Source organism: Nelumbo nucifera, chromosome 1 (genome assembly GCF_055504915.1).
Source record: "Nelumbo nucifera cultivar China Antique chromosome 1, China Antique-T2T, whole genome shotgun sequence".
NCBI lineage: Eukaryota > Viridiplantae > Streptophyta > Magnoliopsida > Proteales > Nelumbonaceae > Nelumbo > Nelumbo nucifera.
Window position 1 is genome coordinate 73,043,551 of NC_142649.1, and position 17,674 is coordinate 73,061,224.

The window sequence follows — 17,674 nt, forward strand, 5'->3', positions numbered from 1 at the left end:
GGTTAATCTTGAGACCTAAGATAGCTTCAAACCACCTTAGAATGAAGCCTAGAGAAGTCAATTGTTTGGCTGAAGAGTCAAGAAAGAAGATGGTATCATCAGCAAACTGTAGTAAGGCAAAGAAGATTGAAACCTCCCTCAACTGCCCGAAAACAAGTTTGCTTAGGGCCTCCATAGCTATGATGAAAAGAAGAGGGGATAGGGGATCCCCTTGCCTTAGGCCTCTAGAGCTTTTAAACTTCCTGCAAGAGGTCCCATTGAGGAGTATTGTGAAAGTGGGAGTAGTGACACATACCTTGATCCAGCTCCTCCATTTTGAGCTAAAATTCAATCTCTTTAGCATGTAATCTAGGAAGCTCCAACTGACATGATCAAAATCTTTTTCCAAATCTGCCTTGAGAATCAGTCCATCTCTGCCTTCCCTCCTTTGAGAGTCAATCAGTTCATTAGCAATGAGGGCGCTATCAAGGATTTGTCTCCCTTCAACAAAAGCTCCTTGGGTAGGGGAGATGAACAATTCCATCACCTTTTTCAACCTCGAAGCCAAAACTTTTGCAAGAATTTTATAAACACTTCCAAGGAGGCTAATGGGCCTGAAGTCCTTCAATCCTAAGGCTCCTTCCTTCTTGGGGATTAGAGTGATGAAGGTGGAATTGAGGCATCTTTCCAAAGCAGCCTTGGAGTGGAATTCCTCAAAGTATTGCATCGAACTTAGGCATCCCTTAATCCACATTTTCCATTTTCCCCCAACCCAATCTTCTCCATAGCCTCAAGTGATAAAGACCATCCACATAATCATAGACTTCTCTAGATCAAGTTTACAGATGAAGCCTTTCCCTTAGCTTTCCTTTTTTCTGCTACACACTCGTTTTCCTCTAGGATTTGGTAAACTATTTGTCTCCCATCCACAAAGGCTCCTTGAAACTGTGAGATCATTGAAGGTAAGACCTTTTTCAATTTACCTGCCAATACTTCAGCTAAGATTTTGTACAGGCTGCCCACTAGACTAATAGGTTTGTAATCTCTTGGGGTTGTGGCAATTTTCTTCTTAGGTACTAGGGCAATAACAGTTGCATTTGCTCCTGGTGAAATCTCTCCTTTTTGATGGAATTTCTCAAAGACCTCTAGCAAATCATCTTTTAAAATCTCCTAATAATGTCTTGATAGAATGCCATAGAGAATCCATCAAACCAAGGGTCTTTTATCTCTCCCTAGGGAAAATGACTTCTTTGATTTCCTCAATTGTAAAATTGCTCTCCAAATACCTAGATTGATCATTTGTCAACCTATTCCACTCAAGATCAGGTAGTTCTTGGCTTCTATTATCTCCTCTGGAGAAAATACCTTTGAAGTGATCCATAAGTAATTTGATGATCTCCCCTTCCCTCCTGGTTTCCTGTCCATCCACCTCTACCGAGGTGATAAAGCTTTTCCTTCTCCCATTTTCAAGAGAATGGAAAAAACTTGTATTCCTATCCCCTTCTTGAAGCCATTTACTTCTAGATTTTTGTCTGCATGAGATTTCTTCCTTCCTTATTTTCCTCCAATTGTGCCTTCAACCTCCATCTTTCTTCTCTTTTTTCCTCACTCAAAATTCTTTGGGTTTCTTTCTTATCTAAGGCCTTAATTTTTGAAGAGATTTTTTCTTGAGCCTCTTCTAACCTTCCAAAGTGAGTATTGTTCCAATCCTTGATTCTTTCTTTTAGGTCCTTGACTTATGAATCTAACACCCTTTTTCTTATTTCTAGGTCTACCTTCTCCCCACCAAGACTTAATTCTTTCTTTGAAAGTAGGTAAAGGGCCACCTAACAACTTTTCTTGTTCTAAGGTAAAGCCCTTGCAACCAAGTTTTCTCACAACCCTTCCTAATCTATTGAAAAAGAGGAACCTATCGAGCTTAGAGCAGGTTGGGCTGGTTTGGAAATTTGACCAGGTGAAATAAGCTTGTAGTAGAGGTGGGTCTCAGCTCAAAGGTATCAGCTAGCATGTTAAACTTTCTCATGTTTTGGGTAATGCTTTGGTTTGGGTTGTTAGTTTCCCTTGAAAATCTTATGACATAGAAATTTACCCTTAAACACCAAGGTCCCTCCCACAAACCTCTTGCTGCACTTAACTCCTCCCAAAACTAGTCCCTCTCTCTGTACAAGTTAGGGCCATAGACATTGGTCAATACCCACTCCCCCCCATCAACTACCTTTTTAACTTTGATTGAAACTGTTCCTATGAGTTCTTCTACACAATCCAATTCTTCATTCTTCTAGATTGTAAGTATACCCCTTGACCCTTGAGTCTCTCCAAGACGGTACAAAAGCCTAACTTAGTCCTCTAATTCCGCAAATACTTCTAGTGTCCACCTTCTATCTAGTTCAGGCAGTTTTGTCTCTTGGATCAAGAATACATTTGGTTTCTCTTTCCACAAAACCCTCCTTATTAACCTCCTCTTCCTTGCACTTCCTAAACCCCTCACATTCCAACTAATAATTTTCATTCTAAGATCCAGATGCTGTCCGTTGAAAACTCCCTCTAACTGAAGCCCTCTCCCTTTTTATTTCCTTTTATTACTCCACTTCTCATAAGTTATTTCAATCACCAATCTCCCTACTTTTTTTTTTTTTTTTTGCTTTCCCCCTTCCATATCTTTTCTTGAGTAAACATTTACTTTCAGTGGAAGCCTCCAAGATATTGTCTTCCTTCAGATTCTCAAATCCTTCTTCTAGTACAAGGGCTTCCCTTCTTGTAGGGTTCATGAGACACCTCCAACACTACCCCTCTTCTCCTCTACTTCCAATAAGGAAGATAAATTATCCAACACTAGGCTAGGAATTTTACCCTCATCTTTCACCTCCTTTCCTCTCCTGAGATCCCTACCCCATTCTCATTGGCAGTTTGGCACTACAAACATCGGAGACAGGAACAAAGGGCTCCAAATTAGGACCAACAGAAGAAGGAATTGAAGAAAGAAGAGGAAAAACAAAAGACGAGGAGTTAAAAGGGTTAGAACCTCCTTGCTCCACTCTTTAAACTATCCCTCTTTTACTGTTGCGCTTATATTAGTAGCAAAATCTAAGTCCCTCTGCTCTAACACCTGCTCTTGGCTTTGGTTGAGAGGCAATTCTTTGTCCTTCTTGGAATTAGAGTTTATCGCGCCCCCCCCCCCCAATCAAAGGTATAATTTTCAACCCCAACTCTCTTCAATTGTGGAGTATGCAAATAACAATTTTGTCCCCAAATCCTCATCTTCCCAATTCTTACAAACCTTCGTTAAATCAATGCTCCCTATGTTGGTGGGTTGATTAACTTCCTCTTCCTCTTCAAATTCAAAATCTTGTGAATCTTCCGTAACTTCACAGTTCACACGTGCTTGTACAATACCTTGGATTTGGCCTATTTGGGGTTCTAGAGTTCTCTGAGCGCATTGATCTCCAAACTAGAGAGCAATTTCCACAAAACTCCAAAGGGGCGGAGCTCTTTTTGGCTGAGCCAAGACTATTGAGCCACACTTCTTTGAGAGATCTTTAACAGGGGCTTCTCCATCAAGTGGAGGGGATGATGATAGACTCCTATTAACATCTCCCAAGTCCTGAAGTACTTAAGTGGGGCACATGCTCTTTTAAGTTGTCATGTGCCTTTATAAGGCTCGGTTCCAAAGAGTTAGGCTTCGTCTTACAAAGGGCTTAGTCCGGCTTGGTTCACCAACCCCTCCAACTCTCACTTATTTTTTTTTTTCTTTTATCTCCTTTCTCGAAGTAATTGGCAACCCTTCCACTACCTCTGCAAACGATTTGAATTGGACCCTGTGATGGCCAATTGAAGGTTCTTGTTTTACCATCTTGGTAACCTGCAAATTACTTTCGTCTTGAAGTGACTGTTGGCCTTCTTTGGCAAGAGGCCATTTGCCTTCTCCACCCCAACACCGAGGTGCCAAGTGTTCTTCTTGGAGCCACGTCATCTTCTTCTTCCTCTGCTTCCTCCCAACTGCCTCCATTGCTAAAAGAATCTAGACCTTGTGTTCCATACCTTCTGCCTGAACTTCCACCATTTGGGGAACATTCTCTAGTTTTACTCCCAGCAGTTTGAAGGAAGCTGCACAAGGGTTACTAATGTTAAGCTCTTCAAGTACTGAACCACATAGCTGTGCAATTTTCCATAAAGTCGATTTTGCCCAAAGATGGAAGGGAAGTCCCACAATCTTCACTCAAGGATTCTCCCCCAGGGCAAAGCCAGGGCTCCAACACTGGGCATTGATACAACCAAGGTTCAAAGTATCAATACGATACGCCCCATCGGGCATATTGTATCATATCTTTGGGTGTCTGATACACCTGTTTATAGGTGTTTTTAGGACCCCCAACTTTTTTATTAATTAAGTAATATAAAAACCTTTATAAAAATGAAATTTGGAAAAAAAACTAAAAAATAAAAAGTGTGGTAAAAAAAGTATCAATGCACCCTTGCCTATACACAAAGGTGTATTGATACTTTAAACCATTGGATCCAACCTTCCTTCATTTGAATCTGCATCACCCAGAAGTCAATCAAAGGGAGTGGGAGCTCCATGATTGCTTTGCAGTTCTGAAAGGGGGCCGAGGATAACTTTTCCTGATGCTTTCTGCAACTTCTTCCCAATCAGATTTTTTTTTTTTTATATTTGCAGCTATGATCAGTCTTTTGCCCCAGACTTACTTTGTTTGCATTTGTCCTTAGCTTTGGTTGCTTAGTGTAGCAAGAGAGGTGTAAGTCTTCCCCCTCTGCAACCTGTGTATCCATTTTACTCACCACCATTTCCTCTTCCTTTGTTTGTTCCTCTGCTGTTCCTTCAAAACCGGCACTACTGCATCAACATAATCCACTTTTTTCCTCTGTTGAAAGCCCTGTATTACTTCCAGGATTTTGTTCCATCCCAATCTCTGTTTTCCCATTGGAAATCAGACCATCTGTTTTCTATCATTCCCGAATCATTCAGTCAAAGTAATGAACCACCCATTCTTGTTGTTTCTTGTTTCCACTTCAAAGTATTTTCTATAACTCCTTAGACTCCTCCACTCTTGTATGCTAAACAACTTGCAAGCCCCTACCAGGAAACACTTGAACCACTGTAGGTCTCCTACTCTCCTTCCATCAAAAAGACTGTACCCTTCTTCCCTTCTCGCAGCTTCAGTTTCTCCAATCCTTTTGTTCTTATTTCTTCAGCGATGAAAACCTTTGCTTATATATTCACTTGCTTTCTCCATCTTCCAGCCAGATCAAAAGTTCTTTCACTTACTTTCTCCATCTTCTGAGTTCTGACTTGCCCACCATATCTCTGTAAACTCTTTTTCTCTTTAGCACAATGCACTTCCTTGTCCAGTTTTGTAATGATTTCCATGTTTATCTGTTCAAAACAAAGTGCTAAAACATTTGAACTTTGTAAATTTCTGAGCAGGAATGAGTGATCTCTGCTCTCCAATGATAATGCTTCTTGAAGATGAAGGAGATGCATTTTGGTGCTTTGAACGTTTGATGCGCAGATTGGTATGCATTTCTTATTCATAGCCTTCATATTATTCACCTAAATGTAAATATGTATCTTTGAAGTTTAGATTCCCATCAGAAGGGCATAGAACATTCATGTACCTCCTCTTTTTTTGTTTTCTTTTGTTAGTGCCTTTAAATTTTCTTCTTGTATTTTGGTTTGTTGGGCACCTATTCTATGAAAGATTTCCCTGTCAATTTAATACTCTCATAGAACTCATTGATAAACTCACTACAGTAATGTGTTCATTTGCACATAAATTAGCATAACAAACTTTGTCTTTTTGTTTTTCCTTTATTTGGCATTTCTTTTGGTAAATTCTTGGTTCTTTAACTAAAATAATTATCTAATTTTCTGAGTATCTCTATGGAGCTTTGTCAAAATACGTAATTCTAGTTATTAACAGGGTTCACTATGTTTCTTGGGCCCATCTTGTTTCTCTTTTATCATACTATGTAATAATTCAGTTGTTGTATCTGCTAGAAATTCATGAAAGTATTCATTTCTTCCACTGTCAGAACCTTTTATTGAGTCTTTGAGCTGGAAATAAAATTGCATTCCAACTTCTACAATGTATTAAAAAGTTCTACAATGTATTAACAACTAATTTCTAAACATTTTAGTTAAAATGAAGATATACTCCTTCACTGATTTGTGAAAAGATGAGTATTTGCAATTAGGAGGCGATCTTTGAAAATGTAAAGTGCCTTTTTTTATTTCTCCCAATATTTTATGGATGTTATATTCAGTGCAGTGTATTAAATGAATAAAGTATGAAGATTTTGATTCATGAAAATTCAAGTATTGGGACTATAAGCCCCTCATTTTTTAATAGATTTCTGTGTTTGTTTATTGGTTTCTTCTTTCTTTTTTCCTTTCTAAATATTCATGTAATTGTGTAAAATGTATTAGTTGGCTTATAGGGAATTTCGTATTTCTTTCTGATATCTTTACATTTTGTAATGAAATCTGAAGAGAAAACTACTTGCCTGCATCAAATGATCTTCTAATTATGGTTTCCTCTAATTTTATCTAGAAACAGATATATGAATCTAAAGTATTTCTATTGGATTTCATAGGAGTTGATTCCTTCAATCTACTTATTCAAATGGTTTAGTTATTGTTTTGATAAATTAGAATTTGTATTAATTGCAAAAGAGGCCAAGAGGGGGTTAGATTCCATTGAGAAGAATGAAAAAAAAAAAGAATAAAAAATGATGTGTTCCAACTGCTTCCTGATCTTTTCTTGTTTGATACCAGCAAACTTATTTATAATTACCACCCATCTACATACAGACCTTCAATCTTCCCAATAATTGCTCCCACCAGAAGGATTAAATGATATTATTCTTGCAAACTTGTTTAAGGCCTTGCAGATTCCAAATTTTCTAATGCTTATAATTTCTTTTTATATGAGAAATCCGTTCTTGTTCTCTTGAAATTGCATCTTGTTTACTTTTTGTTATTTTTTTCTAATTTGTTCGATTTCAAGTTGCTTATGATGTGCATTGCTATTTGATTTTTAAAGCGAGGAAATTTCAGATGCACGGACAGCTCCGTTGGTGTGGAAACACAATTAAGTAATCTAGCATCAATTACTCAAGTACTTGACCCAAAGCTTCATCAACATTTAGGTACTATTTTGATTACATGTCTGGTTATTCTGAAATCTAGTTCATTAGTTTTTTCTTTTCTTTTCTTTCTATTTTTTTGAGTTTCATACTTCTATTTTTTGTCGCAATATGTATGTATATATATCATACTCTTTGATTAGTTATAAGAAAAAAGATAAAGCTTTTTTCTTCCTTTTTTTGTTGATAGGTAACAGATCAAAGAGATATATTAAGGAGTAAATAAGAAAAGGAGATAGAAAGTCATGAAATTTTAAACTGAATACATGCAAAAAGACTGAGGCTTTTGACTTCACCAAGTCCCTCCCTACCAAAAGGAAAAGGATGAAAAAGTATCCAAAAGAACTTTTCAATTTGGTGTTTCTACTCTGACATTTGAGAAATCAAAAGTGGCATCAGGATGGGGGATTTGGGGAATGCTGAAAAGTATTTCAAAACATGGAGATTTGGATTGTGGATCAATGGAGCATCAAACTTGGTTGGGTAAATCAACTGATTGACAATCAAACTTGATCAAAGCTGGATTTAAAAGGAAAAAGGGAAATAAAAAAAGCTTATCTTAAAACATGTTAGGTTACACAGTCATTCTCTAGTTTCAAGGCCATAGTTGTCAAGGTGTTGCCTAGGTGACTAGGTGCCTTGCCAAACACCTTGACTTTTAACAACTAGGTGCCCTTCTAGGCAACAAAAATGACAAGGTGGGCACCTTTTATAATATCATTTATATTGCTATATCTTATTAATGTATGTATTAATACATTTTATTATGTGCTATATATATCAATTATACTTTGTTTTAATGTTTTACTATTGAAATTTAAAGATCAAAGGGTTTTGAGGAGAGAAAAAGAAAGAAAGAAAAAAAGAAAGAGGAAAGAAAGAATAGAATTATAAAGAGGTTCTGTTTTTTTCTATTCTCTCTCTCTAATTAAATAAAATAGAAACTCCATCCTTTTTTTTGATCAGTAAAAATCTTTCATTAATAACAGAGAGATTAAGATACAATAGCTAAAGATTGCATAGGAAATTGCAATCTCCAGCAATCAGTTACAATTCTGCCCAATACAATGAAGATCTATTTGCCCCTTGTTTTGCTAGGGTATCCGCCATCCCATTTGCATCCCTTTTAACCCAACCAAACTGAGAGTTGAACTTCCTTGCAAGTGTGTCAATTTCTCTGAAAATAAACTTGAGCTTCCAAGGTGCTGATGTAATTTTTTGGCCCTAGAGATGACCAATAGAGAGTCTCCTTCAATTTCTAAGTCTGTTGTTCCTATCTGCTCAGCCATCTTTAGACCTTGAAGTAGGGATAGAGATTCAGCCTGTATTGAATCACCATAACCTATTGGTCCAGAGTAGAGTGCCACCACCACGCCCAGATAATTTCTAAACACACCCCCTATGCCTGCCCTTCCAGGGTTGCCAAGAGAACTCCCATCAAAATTCAGCTTTAGTTTGTTCCGTGCTGGTGGCTTTCATTCCATGCTTACAAGAACTTTGGGTACATCTGTTTGTGCTATTTCAGCCCAATTCCTTAGTATCTCATTCGTGGAGTAGTTTCTAAATATCTCCATGGTCTTCACCCAATGTGCAGTTCTGATTTTTATGGCTTCAATAACTTCCTCCATTGTTTTGCTTTTTCCTGAAAAGATTCTTAGGTTTCTTTCCTCCCAAATAGTCCGTACTGTATCTGCTCTCATTGCCTTTCATATACATTTTCCCCTTTTCTTCCGTTGACACAGGAAAGAGGGGCTGAATAGACTTACCACATCCTGTGGGGGAGCCCATCTGCATCCAAAGAGAGAACAAACAACATTCCAAATACCAGAAGCAAAAGAGCAGGATAATAGTAAGTGGGTTAGAGTTTCACCACATCCCAAACAAAGGACACACACATGAGGAGAGAGGCAATTGTTTGGCCTCCTTTTCTGTAGCACATCACAAGTGTTTACCTTCCCTAGGAACACTTCCCAACAGAAAGCTTGCACTTTTGGAGGGATCGGTTTAGTCCAAATTTCTCTCACTGGGAAGTTCACCCCCATAGGGTTAATGAGTGAGCAAACCAAAGAAAGATGCACAGGAAAACAAACCATCAGAAGTTGGGGATCACACTCTACAATCAGCTATAGATTGGTCCACGTAGGCCCTCTCAAGTGTTGAAATCAACAGCACTAGAGACTCACTCATTTTCCCTCAACCCTCTTCTAAAGCCAAAATCCCAAGATATCCCTGATTCTGAAAGCACACTAAACCTAGCAACAGGTTTGTTTTTATAGTTTGATAAAGAGTAGAGGTCTGGGAAATTGAACATAAGAGGCACATCCCCAACCAAAAGGTCTTCCCAGAATAAAACTTTGTTGCCACAACCAATATCAAACCTGATAAATTGAAGAAAAGTTGGATATACTTCAAAGGTCTTCCCAGGTTTCTGTTATCAAACCTGATAACAGAAACTCCATCCTTGTTTTTTCTATTTTACTTTCCATCTTGAATATTTATCATATAAAGTTGACCTTCTTTAGCTGCTAATTGATATGAAATTTCTCTATTAAATCCTTATTATAGTTTATTTTTGAAAATAATGAAACTAATATATGTAAAAGATTTTTATCTTTTAGATGTGATCATTTGCCACATTTTTAGAGGAAATTTAATGTTCTTAATAAAGGAGAATTGCTATTTTTTCAATTAATATACATGCTGAATGGTATATAAAACTAGGGAACTAGCCAAAAGTTAGTTTTTTGTATTATGAATTTTTTATCGCCTAGGCGACCAGGCGCCCCAGTGTCACCCAGAATCACCTATGTCTTGAAAACTATGTTCAAGCCCTAGAGTCTGCAACCTTTTTTTTTTTTTGGGGGGGGGGGGGGCAAGGGGGTGGGGCTGGGCCTAGCCCTTAGGTAGCTCGAGCCCGGCCTGATCTTATGGCAACCCTAGCCCAGCCCAAACTTGGCCTAACTTTGCATACCTGTATATTCATATATAAAATTCCTATATACTTGTTTGAATTACTGATGCTAGATAGGTTTAGGACAGTTTTTGAAACATTGGGCCTAATAGGACTGCCTGGGCCTGATTGACCAACATGAGCTCAGCCCAAGCTTGGGTCTTAGGCCCTAAACTCCTCAAAATCCAAACCCATAAACTCCTTAGAAATGCTATCCCATTGAAGAAGCATTCTCTCCACCTTCCTGATCACTGCCTCATAAGAAACCGCCTTGCCTCTGAAAATTCTGCCATTCCCCTCATTCCAAATTGTCCGACAAATGACAAGAGGACTCCTGAAAAGCATTGGAAAGCCATGCAGCAATTAGAGAATCTAAATCACTGGGATGGCAACCTGACACCAAACAGATTCAGAAAGTGCATCAATATGTTGAAAGAGAAATCACAATGAATGAGCAGATGTGCCACTGGTTCTTCCTTCCTATCACACAACCTGCACATATTTGGGATGGCCATCCCTTTGGACTGGAGGTGATCAATGGTCACTATTTTATCCAACATTGCAATCCAGAGGAAAAAATGGCCTTAGAAGGGACTTTGGACTCCCAGATCCACTTCCATGCCTTCAGGGGTGAGTGCTGACCTAATTTATTATAGAAATATGCTGATAAAAAAAATATTATAGAAAGATTTGACAGAAAATATGCCATCCATGGTTGCAATCGACCTCATTTGATCCTACCATCCTAGCCATCAGGCAATACCTTGACCTGGGAGATGACTTCTAACAATGCCAATAGGTCCTGAACTTCCCAATCAAAAACATGTCTTCTCAAAGTAGGAAGCCAAGATACCTCCCCTTCTGTGACCTCAGTTATCCTTAATTGATGCTCCTTGATCATGGTTGTAAGATTGTAAATGAGAGGAAAAGATTGGCTAAGGGGTCTAGAACTCTAGATCCACACCAGACGTCCTGCCAAAAGGATATACGTTCACCACTCCCTACATTGAAAGCCACAAGACGAGAGAAATCCTCAACATAACAAGGGGGATCGGTGCATGCTTCAAATGGACAAGGAGATCAGCTAATGGTTTAGCTGACACATTGGCTAAACAAGGGACTGTGAGGGAGAGAATGTTCTGGGCAGTTTTGTAAGAAAGATTACTGGGAGCTCAACACCTACTTGGGGGTTGACAGCTGTACTTAAATCTGGAAAGTTCTTCTTAAGTTATATTAATGAAGTTACCATTTCCAATAAAAAAAAAATCCTCTTTTATGTTTCTCGCCTTCAATAAAAGGTATCTTTGTTCAAAAAAAAAAAGGCCTTTTCAGCACAGAAACCTCCACAGCCACTTCCCTAGCAATGCTCTATTCATTAACTGAAGAGGTGTTTAATGCCAACTCCTCCCCTAGAGAAATTTCATATCAATTAGCAGCTAAAACACCTCTTCAGTTAATGAATAGAGAGGCAAACTCACCTGGTACCATGCCAACTTTCCTTAGAGAGGCAAAGTTATTATTTCAACCTGAATTGTTCATCCAGATGGACGCTTTGATCAGCCGAGGGTGGTGGTACTAAGGGTGCATTAGAAAGAGGAGTGACAAAGGACAACTTATTATAGGACTACCAGTCCCCGGGGCGAATGTGTAACAAGGTAATTGTTTAAGGACTATACTGTTTGCAATATTCAGCCTATGGCCATTATTCTGTCCCCTAACTTCTTTTTTCCAAAATGAGGGGTATTTCTTCTTTTTGATAAATCATGATTTAACGTTGCTAATGTTTCATCTTCCTTTAATTTTTCCATTCTAAAGCGGTAGTGTTAAGAAAAATGAAAGTTATAAATAAGTACCATATGTGGGAGTTGTGAACCATAGAGAGGTGCATCATCCAAATATGTAGCACATTGGTTTCAACCACGGACCTTTTTTTCTGGAATGGTAATGTATGTAACTTGTATGTATATCAAATTCCTATTCTTCCCCGTTTACTGTACTCACAAATTAAAGTCTTGCAAGATTGAAAGTTAATTCTATAAACTCAAACATCTATTCTCATAAAGTGATCCTGAATTTATAACTATCTTTTTTTCAGGCCAACAAAAAATTAAATCAAAATAAAAGAAGATGAGAGCATCTTGTTTCCTTGAAATACATTATTAAATTGTTCTTTGTTTTGTTAGTACTATTGAACCTAGAACATTTTTACGTTGCTGATCAACATTTTAGGGCACTTTCCCTTTTCTTTTCTGAGAGGAAAAAAAAGCTTTTGACATGTAAACATTCCCCTTGTCAAACCTAATAATGTTTCCTTGAATTAGATTTTTGGCTCAAGCATGCCAAAATGTTCAGTTGGAGCAAAGAACTTGGAATAAAATTATAATGGAATAAGTTTTTTTTTTGTGTATATTTCTCTGCTTATACAATAATTTAATAATGGATATGGCATTAAACAGAATGGAATAGAAAAACAGGATTCATGTAGCCAACCCCATATAGTTGGGATAAGGCTTAGATGATGTTAATGATTTGTCTGCCTATGCAAAGGACAGTATCATCCTGGAATTTAGAAGTTCTATGAAGCTGCTAACTGGACTGGTTAAAGTATGAATTGTGCTATTTTTTTTTATACTTTTAAATAATTTTCCATCTCCAATTTTGTTTTTCCTTTTTGCTTTCAAGTTTCACCAATGATTTACATCGGACCAAACATTTGATGGATTTTGCTGCAGTTAGTTTCAAGTTGCATGTATTTCTTTTATCTGTCTGTAACTTCTGATTATAATCTGGGATAGACCTTTTTTTGACTATTCAGTTGTTTCTGTTTTCTTTTCAAGTTAAGGAACACTACAGTTATTTCTTATTTGCAGTCCCCTCTCAGATTCTTTCCTCAAACTAAAAACTAACAAGAAAATTTGTGTTACATCCTTGATCCTTGGAGCACAGAGACACTAGGTGGAGGTGACTATCTATTTGCATTCCGTATGCTTATGGTCTTATTCCGTCGAGAGTTCTCATTTTGCGACTCATTGTACCTTTGGGAGGTATGTATGAACCGCTCTAGCAACACCATCATTCCCATTCTCCTGCTTCTCCTTCCTTTGTTCTTATAAATTAAAGTTTCATAAATTTTGATGGAAAAGAAATCCGCCTTTACGGTTTGAATGATTCTGTGGATTCACCTTAGTCTACTTTAGCAATCCTTATTTTATTCTTCTAACAGTTTGGTCTAGTTGGTTCTCATCTTCTTATAGTGATGCATATGCGAGTGGTCTAGTATAAATTGGAAACTGATAGACCCTTTTCAGGCTTCTTTCACCAAATTCGCCTCTCAGATACAGAATATTCTGTCTGATAATTTGGTGTGGCTTTCTGTCAGATATGGACCATAAGTCCATATCTTTTAGTTTGAGGTGACAGTAAGACATTGTAATGACTATTGGCATGCATAAGTTATGGGATAAGGGCTTTTCCTCATGATGAACAAGGCAAGAAATTGCTCATTGTTCAGTCAATTAGGCACAAGGTTGAAACTTTCACCCAGTAAGTTTTCTGCATCAAGATCAAGGTTCAGGCTTCTGTATTGTTTTGAATTCTATATATGTGGAGGCATCTAGGACACCTATTGACCATGGCCTGAAATCACTCGATTATGGGATGATCTAACCCACTGATCTAGATCCTTCATTTCCTTTTCCTGTTTAAATGAATGCTTTAGGAGTAAATCTAGTAATTTTCTTGTCTTTAAAGCTTTTGATCCAAACTTCCACAATTTCCATCTCATTGTTCAGCAGCTGTTGAATTGACCATGGCCCATTATACATGCTGCTTCTATATGCTAACCATTCAATCAATAAATTAGGTTCTAGTCAATGCCAATCCAACAATGGTTTTAGTGTCTGGATATTCTGGTTAGTGTCCTAGGCACAAAGAATCTGTGATAGGATAATCGTTTAGCTTATCCATGACAGATTTGATGTTTAAGAAAACCTCGTTCACATTTGTGGTCTGTGGTACAGCATCCTGTTAAAATTTCAGGACAGAGATCAGTACTTTTTTCTTGCAATTCTCTCAAGCATCAAATCTGAAACTAAAATTTGAATTGACTATTAGAAAAGGTTCATAATCAAGAGGCATGTCATTAGTCTATTTGAAAATTTCAATTTGGCTAGTTAGTGTTATGTCCAACCCAAGCAGCATAGTAACAATAAAGGACCTAGATCTACAAATTGGTTAGTAGTAATCTGGAGGCATAGGCGTAGAAGGCTACTCTGTATGTGAATGTGGTTTAGTCTTCCTTCACATCTATGTGGATGCAATTGTGAATTTGTTATGCAGTCTGGTTTCGGTCCTTGGAGTTTGGTAATGCCTTTTTAGTAGAGCCTTGACATGTGGTATCAAACTTTATACAGATGATGTGGGCCCTAGAGTATGATCCTGATCTATTCTCCATGTATGAAGAAGCTGACTCAACAGGTGAAAAAAGTGAGGAATCTAAAGGAAAAACAAAGGCAATTCGCCAATGTGGGAAGTTTGAGAGAGAGAATCAGAGATGTGCAGGAAAGAATGGGGATGCTCCTCTCCCTATTTCACTTTTTCTTGTTGCCAGTGTTCTGAAAGAGAAAAGCGCAAAACTACAGCAGGAAGCCCGGGGTCTGGATGATGTTGTCAAGGTAAGAGTCATGTGAGTTGTGCATATGTGTGTATGCATTGTGGCACCATAAAAATGACCTAAGAGCTAAAACAAACTGTGGAGATTGCTTTTCTTGAATGGTCGTACAACTCTGGTTATTCCTTGCTGGATCTTAAAGTTCTATATTCCATAAAAAGTGTAAATGGTGGAGCAATTGATCTGCCTTGTTTCTGTTATCTCATATATTCATATATATTGGCTTCTTCCCTTTCAGATATTGAATGACATAACTGGAAATTTGGATGCCAAAAAAGCATGCAATGGGGCAATAAAGCTTCACAAAAAGTATCTGAAAAAGGTAATAACTCGTACTGCTCTATTGTTGACAGAATTTTTGGTTTACTTCTCTGCATATTGTAGAGTGTTTCACACTCACGTTTTAAAAATTTTTGAGGTTAGAACATGGTGAAACATGGCAAGATGGCAGTCTCACCAAAATTTTAAATGCGTTCAGATTATGCACCTATCTTTAGTATATTGAAAGAAACATATGCAGCCAGCCACATTGTATTGTTAGCTTACACTCTGCCAGAACAACTAAAAAACCATTGTTAGAACATATCCACCAACATAGTGCTCTATTGAACATTCAATTTCTGTCAAAAGCTCTCCTTATATTTCTGACTGTTCATTTATTGTCTCTGCAGGCGAAGAAGACATAAACCTTGAATTGAAGCAAACTTCAGATCCTAAAACATTTTTTTCATCCTACTCTGGTATAGAGAGAGCTTTTTATGCTCTATATCCCGAGTTGGCAAAAGAATAACTAATTACATTAAGATAGAGGATAAATCTTGGCTTCGAGGAAGGCCACAGATTGGTTCCTCCAACCAACAGAAAACTCCAGGGAAAGTAATTGTTTTATGTGGAATGAGTTCTCATTGTTTTGTATATCCAAAGCTCTGTTGAATGTTGTACTATTATCTTGTATTTTATAACATTTCTTGTAGTCTGTAATTGTTGTTGAAGTGAAAGAGAGTTTGCCTCAGGGCCTTGAATGAAGTTCTTCAAATTTTTTTTTTTTTTTATTTGATGTCATTTGGTTGTGATACTTGAGAATATGCGCCTTCTAAGGCCCTGTTTGGCAATGTTCTCACCTGTTCCTGTTCTCAAGGAAATTTTTGTTCTGGAACACTTCCGAGGTCTACCTTGGTCCCATCCTTCAATGTTATAGTAATATCTCCCCATTCACCAATAAAATGCGGCACCGCTCGAACTTTCTTAATCACTTTTTAATAGAAATTGCTCCTGTCTTGTCCCGTTAGTAATGGGTTTGCTTTTGCTACCTGTACATTTTGGTTTAGATGGGAAGTTGGTGGACAGATTAAAGGAGATTTGCAGGGTTTGGGGGGTTGAACTTGCACAAGGGTTGGAAATAACTGGGTGGAAGCCATTGTTGGATTATTTGTTTGAGAGAAGAGCGTGTGGAGGCTGACATGCTGTATATCCATTACCTCACCTTGCTTGTAACGTACGTGTTAGATTCCATGATTTTGGGAGAATAATTACGTTTTAGGATTTAAGACCTAGCTCCAACAAAAACAGGTTGGGAGAAATGCAGATTCACTATTATCTATTAGTGTTTTAAGCTAGTTATTCTATCTCTTAGAACAAGGGTTGGGAGAACAATAAATCAGAGGACCAAAAAACAGAGCATCCACATGTCTACAACAAAGAAACGGCAAGAAGGAAAACAACCATGCCTGTGTAAATGGTTTTGGTTGGAAAAAAGTCGTCGATGTGTTTCCGACCATTCACCATCCTTGACTCAGCGTTCACCACCTCCCTAGGTTGTGCTATCGCCACAAATCGGCCCGTAGCAGCCGATACATATCATTTCGGGAGCTCCTGATATGCCCCTATATTGGGGTTCTGACCGGTTCAGGGGGTGGAGGAGCTTTAAACCGGCCCCCCTGAACTGGTTTTGAAAAAAAAACATAAAAAAAAAAGTATAAAACAAAGTACCGATATGGCCCGACACGCCCTTATTGGCATATCGATATTTTGAACCTTGCATGGTAGAGATGAGGTTGAAGGAACGATGAATGAACATTATGGCTTAGAGTTTATTAATTTAAGCGGAATGACAAAAATGCCCCTACTCTCACGTGGGAATGTGGCACACGTAAAGCGATGTTGTGGGAACCATGCATTCCCAGAGAACGTGTTCTTTGAGAGCACCGATTTGTCACTGCCAAAGAACACATTTTTTGGGTGTCATTCTCACGTGAAAATTGCTCATTTCTTTTGTTTTATTTTTTCCAAACATGTTTTTGTTTTGCGGAAACACCAGAAAATAATAGAAACACTCTCACTTACATGTTTTGCATATAGATCCAGATCTTGTTCCTAAGAAAGAAAATGCGTCAATTTGTATCATCGAATATCAAATTAACCCATAATCGTTCTTAAACTACATGCACATCTTTCACATTGAAAAGATGAGAAATGCTTCCGTAGTTCCTGATGAAGGGTTTTTTGGCAGCACCCTGTTGTTCGGACTACTTCCAGGTGGCCGGTAACTTAGAGGCCGAAGTGGAGGATTTTTGCTGGATGAGGACTTGGATGCCGAGCTGAGTAGACCGAGCTGGAGGTAGATTGGGTGCCGAGCTGGGTTGATTGCTGAGTTAGGTAGCTCTTCAGAGAAATCTGCAAGGAATCAATGTTAGAGGACCCGGGGTGGCTAACCCGGCGAGGTCACTCCAATGATTAAGTTAATACTTTCGTAGTAGACCGCGAGCTAAAAAATCATAAGTATGAGAGATAGAATGTGCTTACTCGCCTCTCTCTTGTGTCATTGGGGTTTGTGCCTTTATATAGGCATTGTTTGGTTTGGTCCTCACACACTACATTCGAGATTTCCGAGAGGTCGTGCCTAACTGGTCCAA

The 17,674-nt window shown here is 38.1% G+C and overlaps 1 protein-coding gene across 3 annotated transcripts in view; it reads left to right on the forward strand.

The window, feature by feature from the left end:
- Positions 1-15,784, forward strand: part of LOC104604870 (rab GTPase-activating protein 22-like) — a 34,768-nt gene extending 18,984 nt beyond the window's left edge. For all 3 annotated transcript variants that reach the window (XM_010269438.3, XM_088903726.1, XM_088903724.1), the window contains 6 exons: positions 5,423-5,511; positions 7,041-7,146; positions 13,040-13,137; positions 14,506-14,766; positions 15,001-15,084; positions 15,434-15,784. In XM_010269438.3, coding sequence (XP_010267740.1) covers positions 5,423-5,511; positions 7,041-7,146; positions 13,040-13,137; positions 14,506-14,766; positions 15,001-15,084; positions 15,434-15,448 — 653 coding nt within the window. In that variant the 3' untranslated portion in view covers positions 15,449-15,784. The remainder of the gene's footprint in view (positions 1-5,422; positions 5,512-7,040; positions 7,147-13,039; positions 13,138-14,505; positions 14,767-15,000; positions 15,085-15,433) is intronic.
- The last annotated feature ends 1,890 nt before the right edge of the window (positions 15,785-17,674 follow it).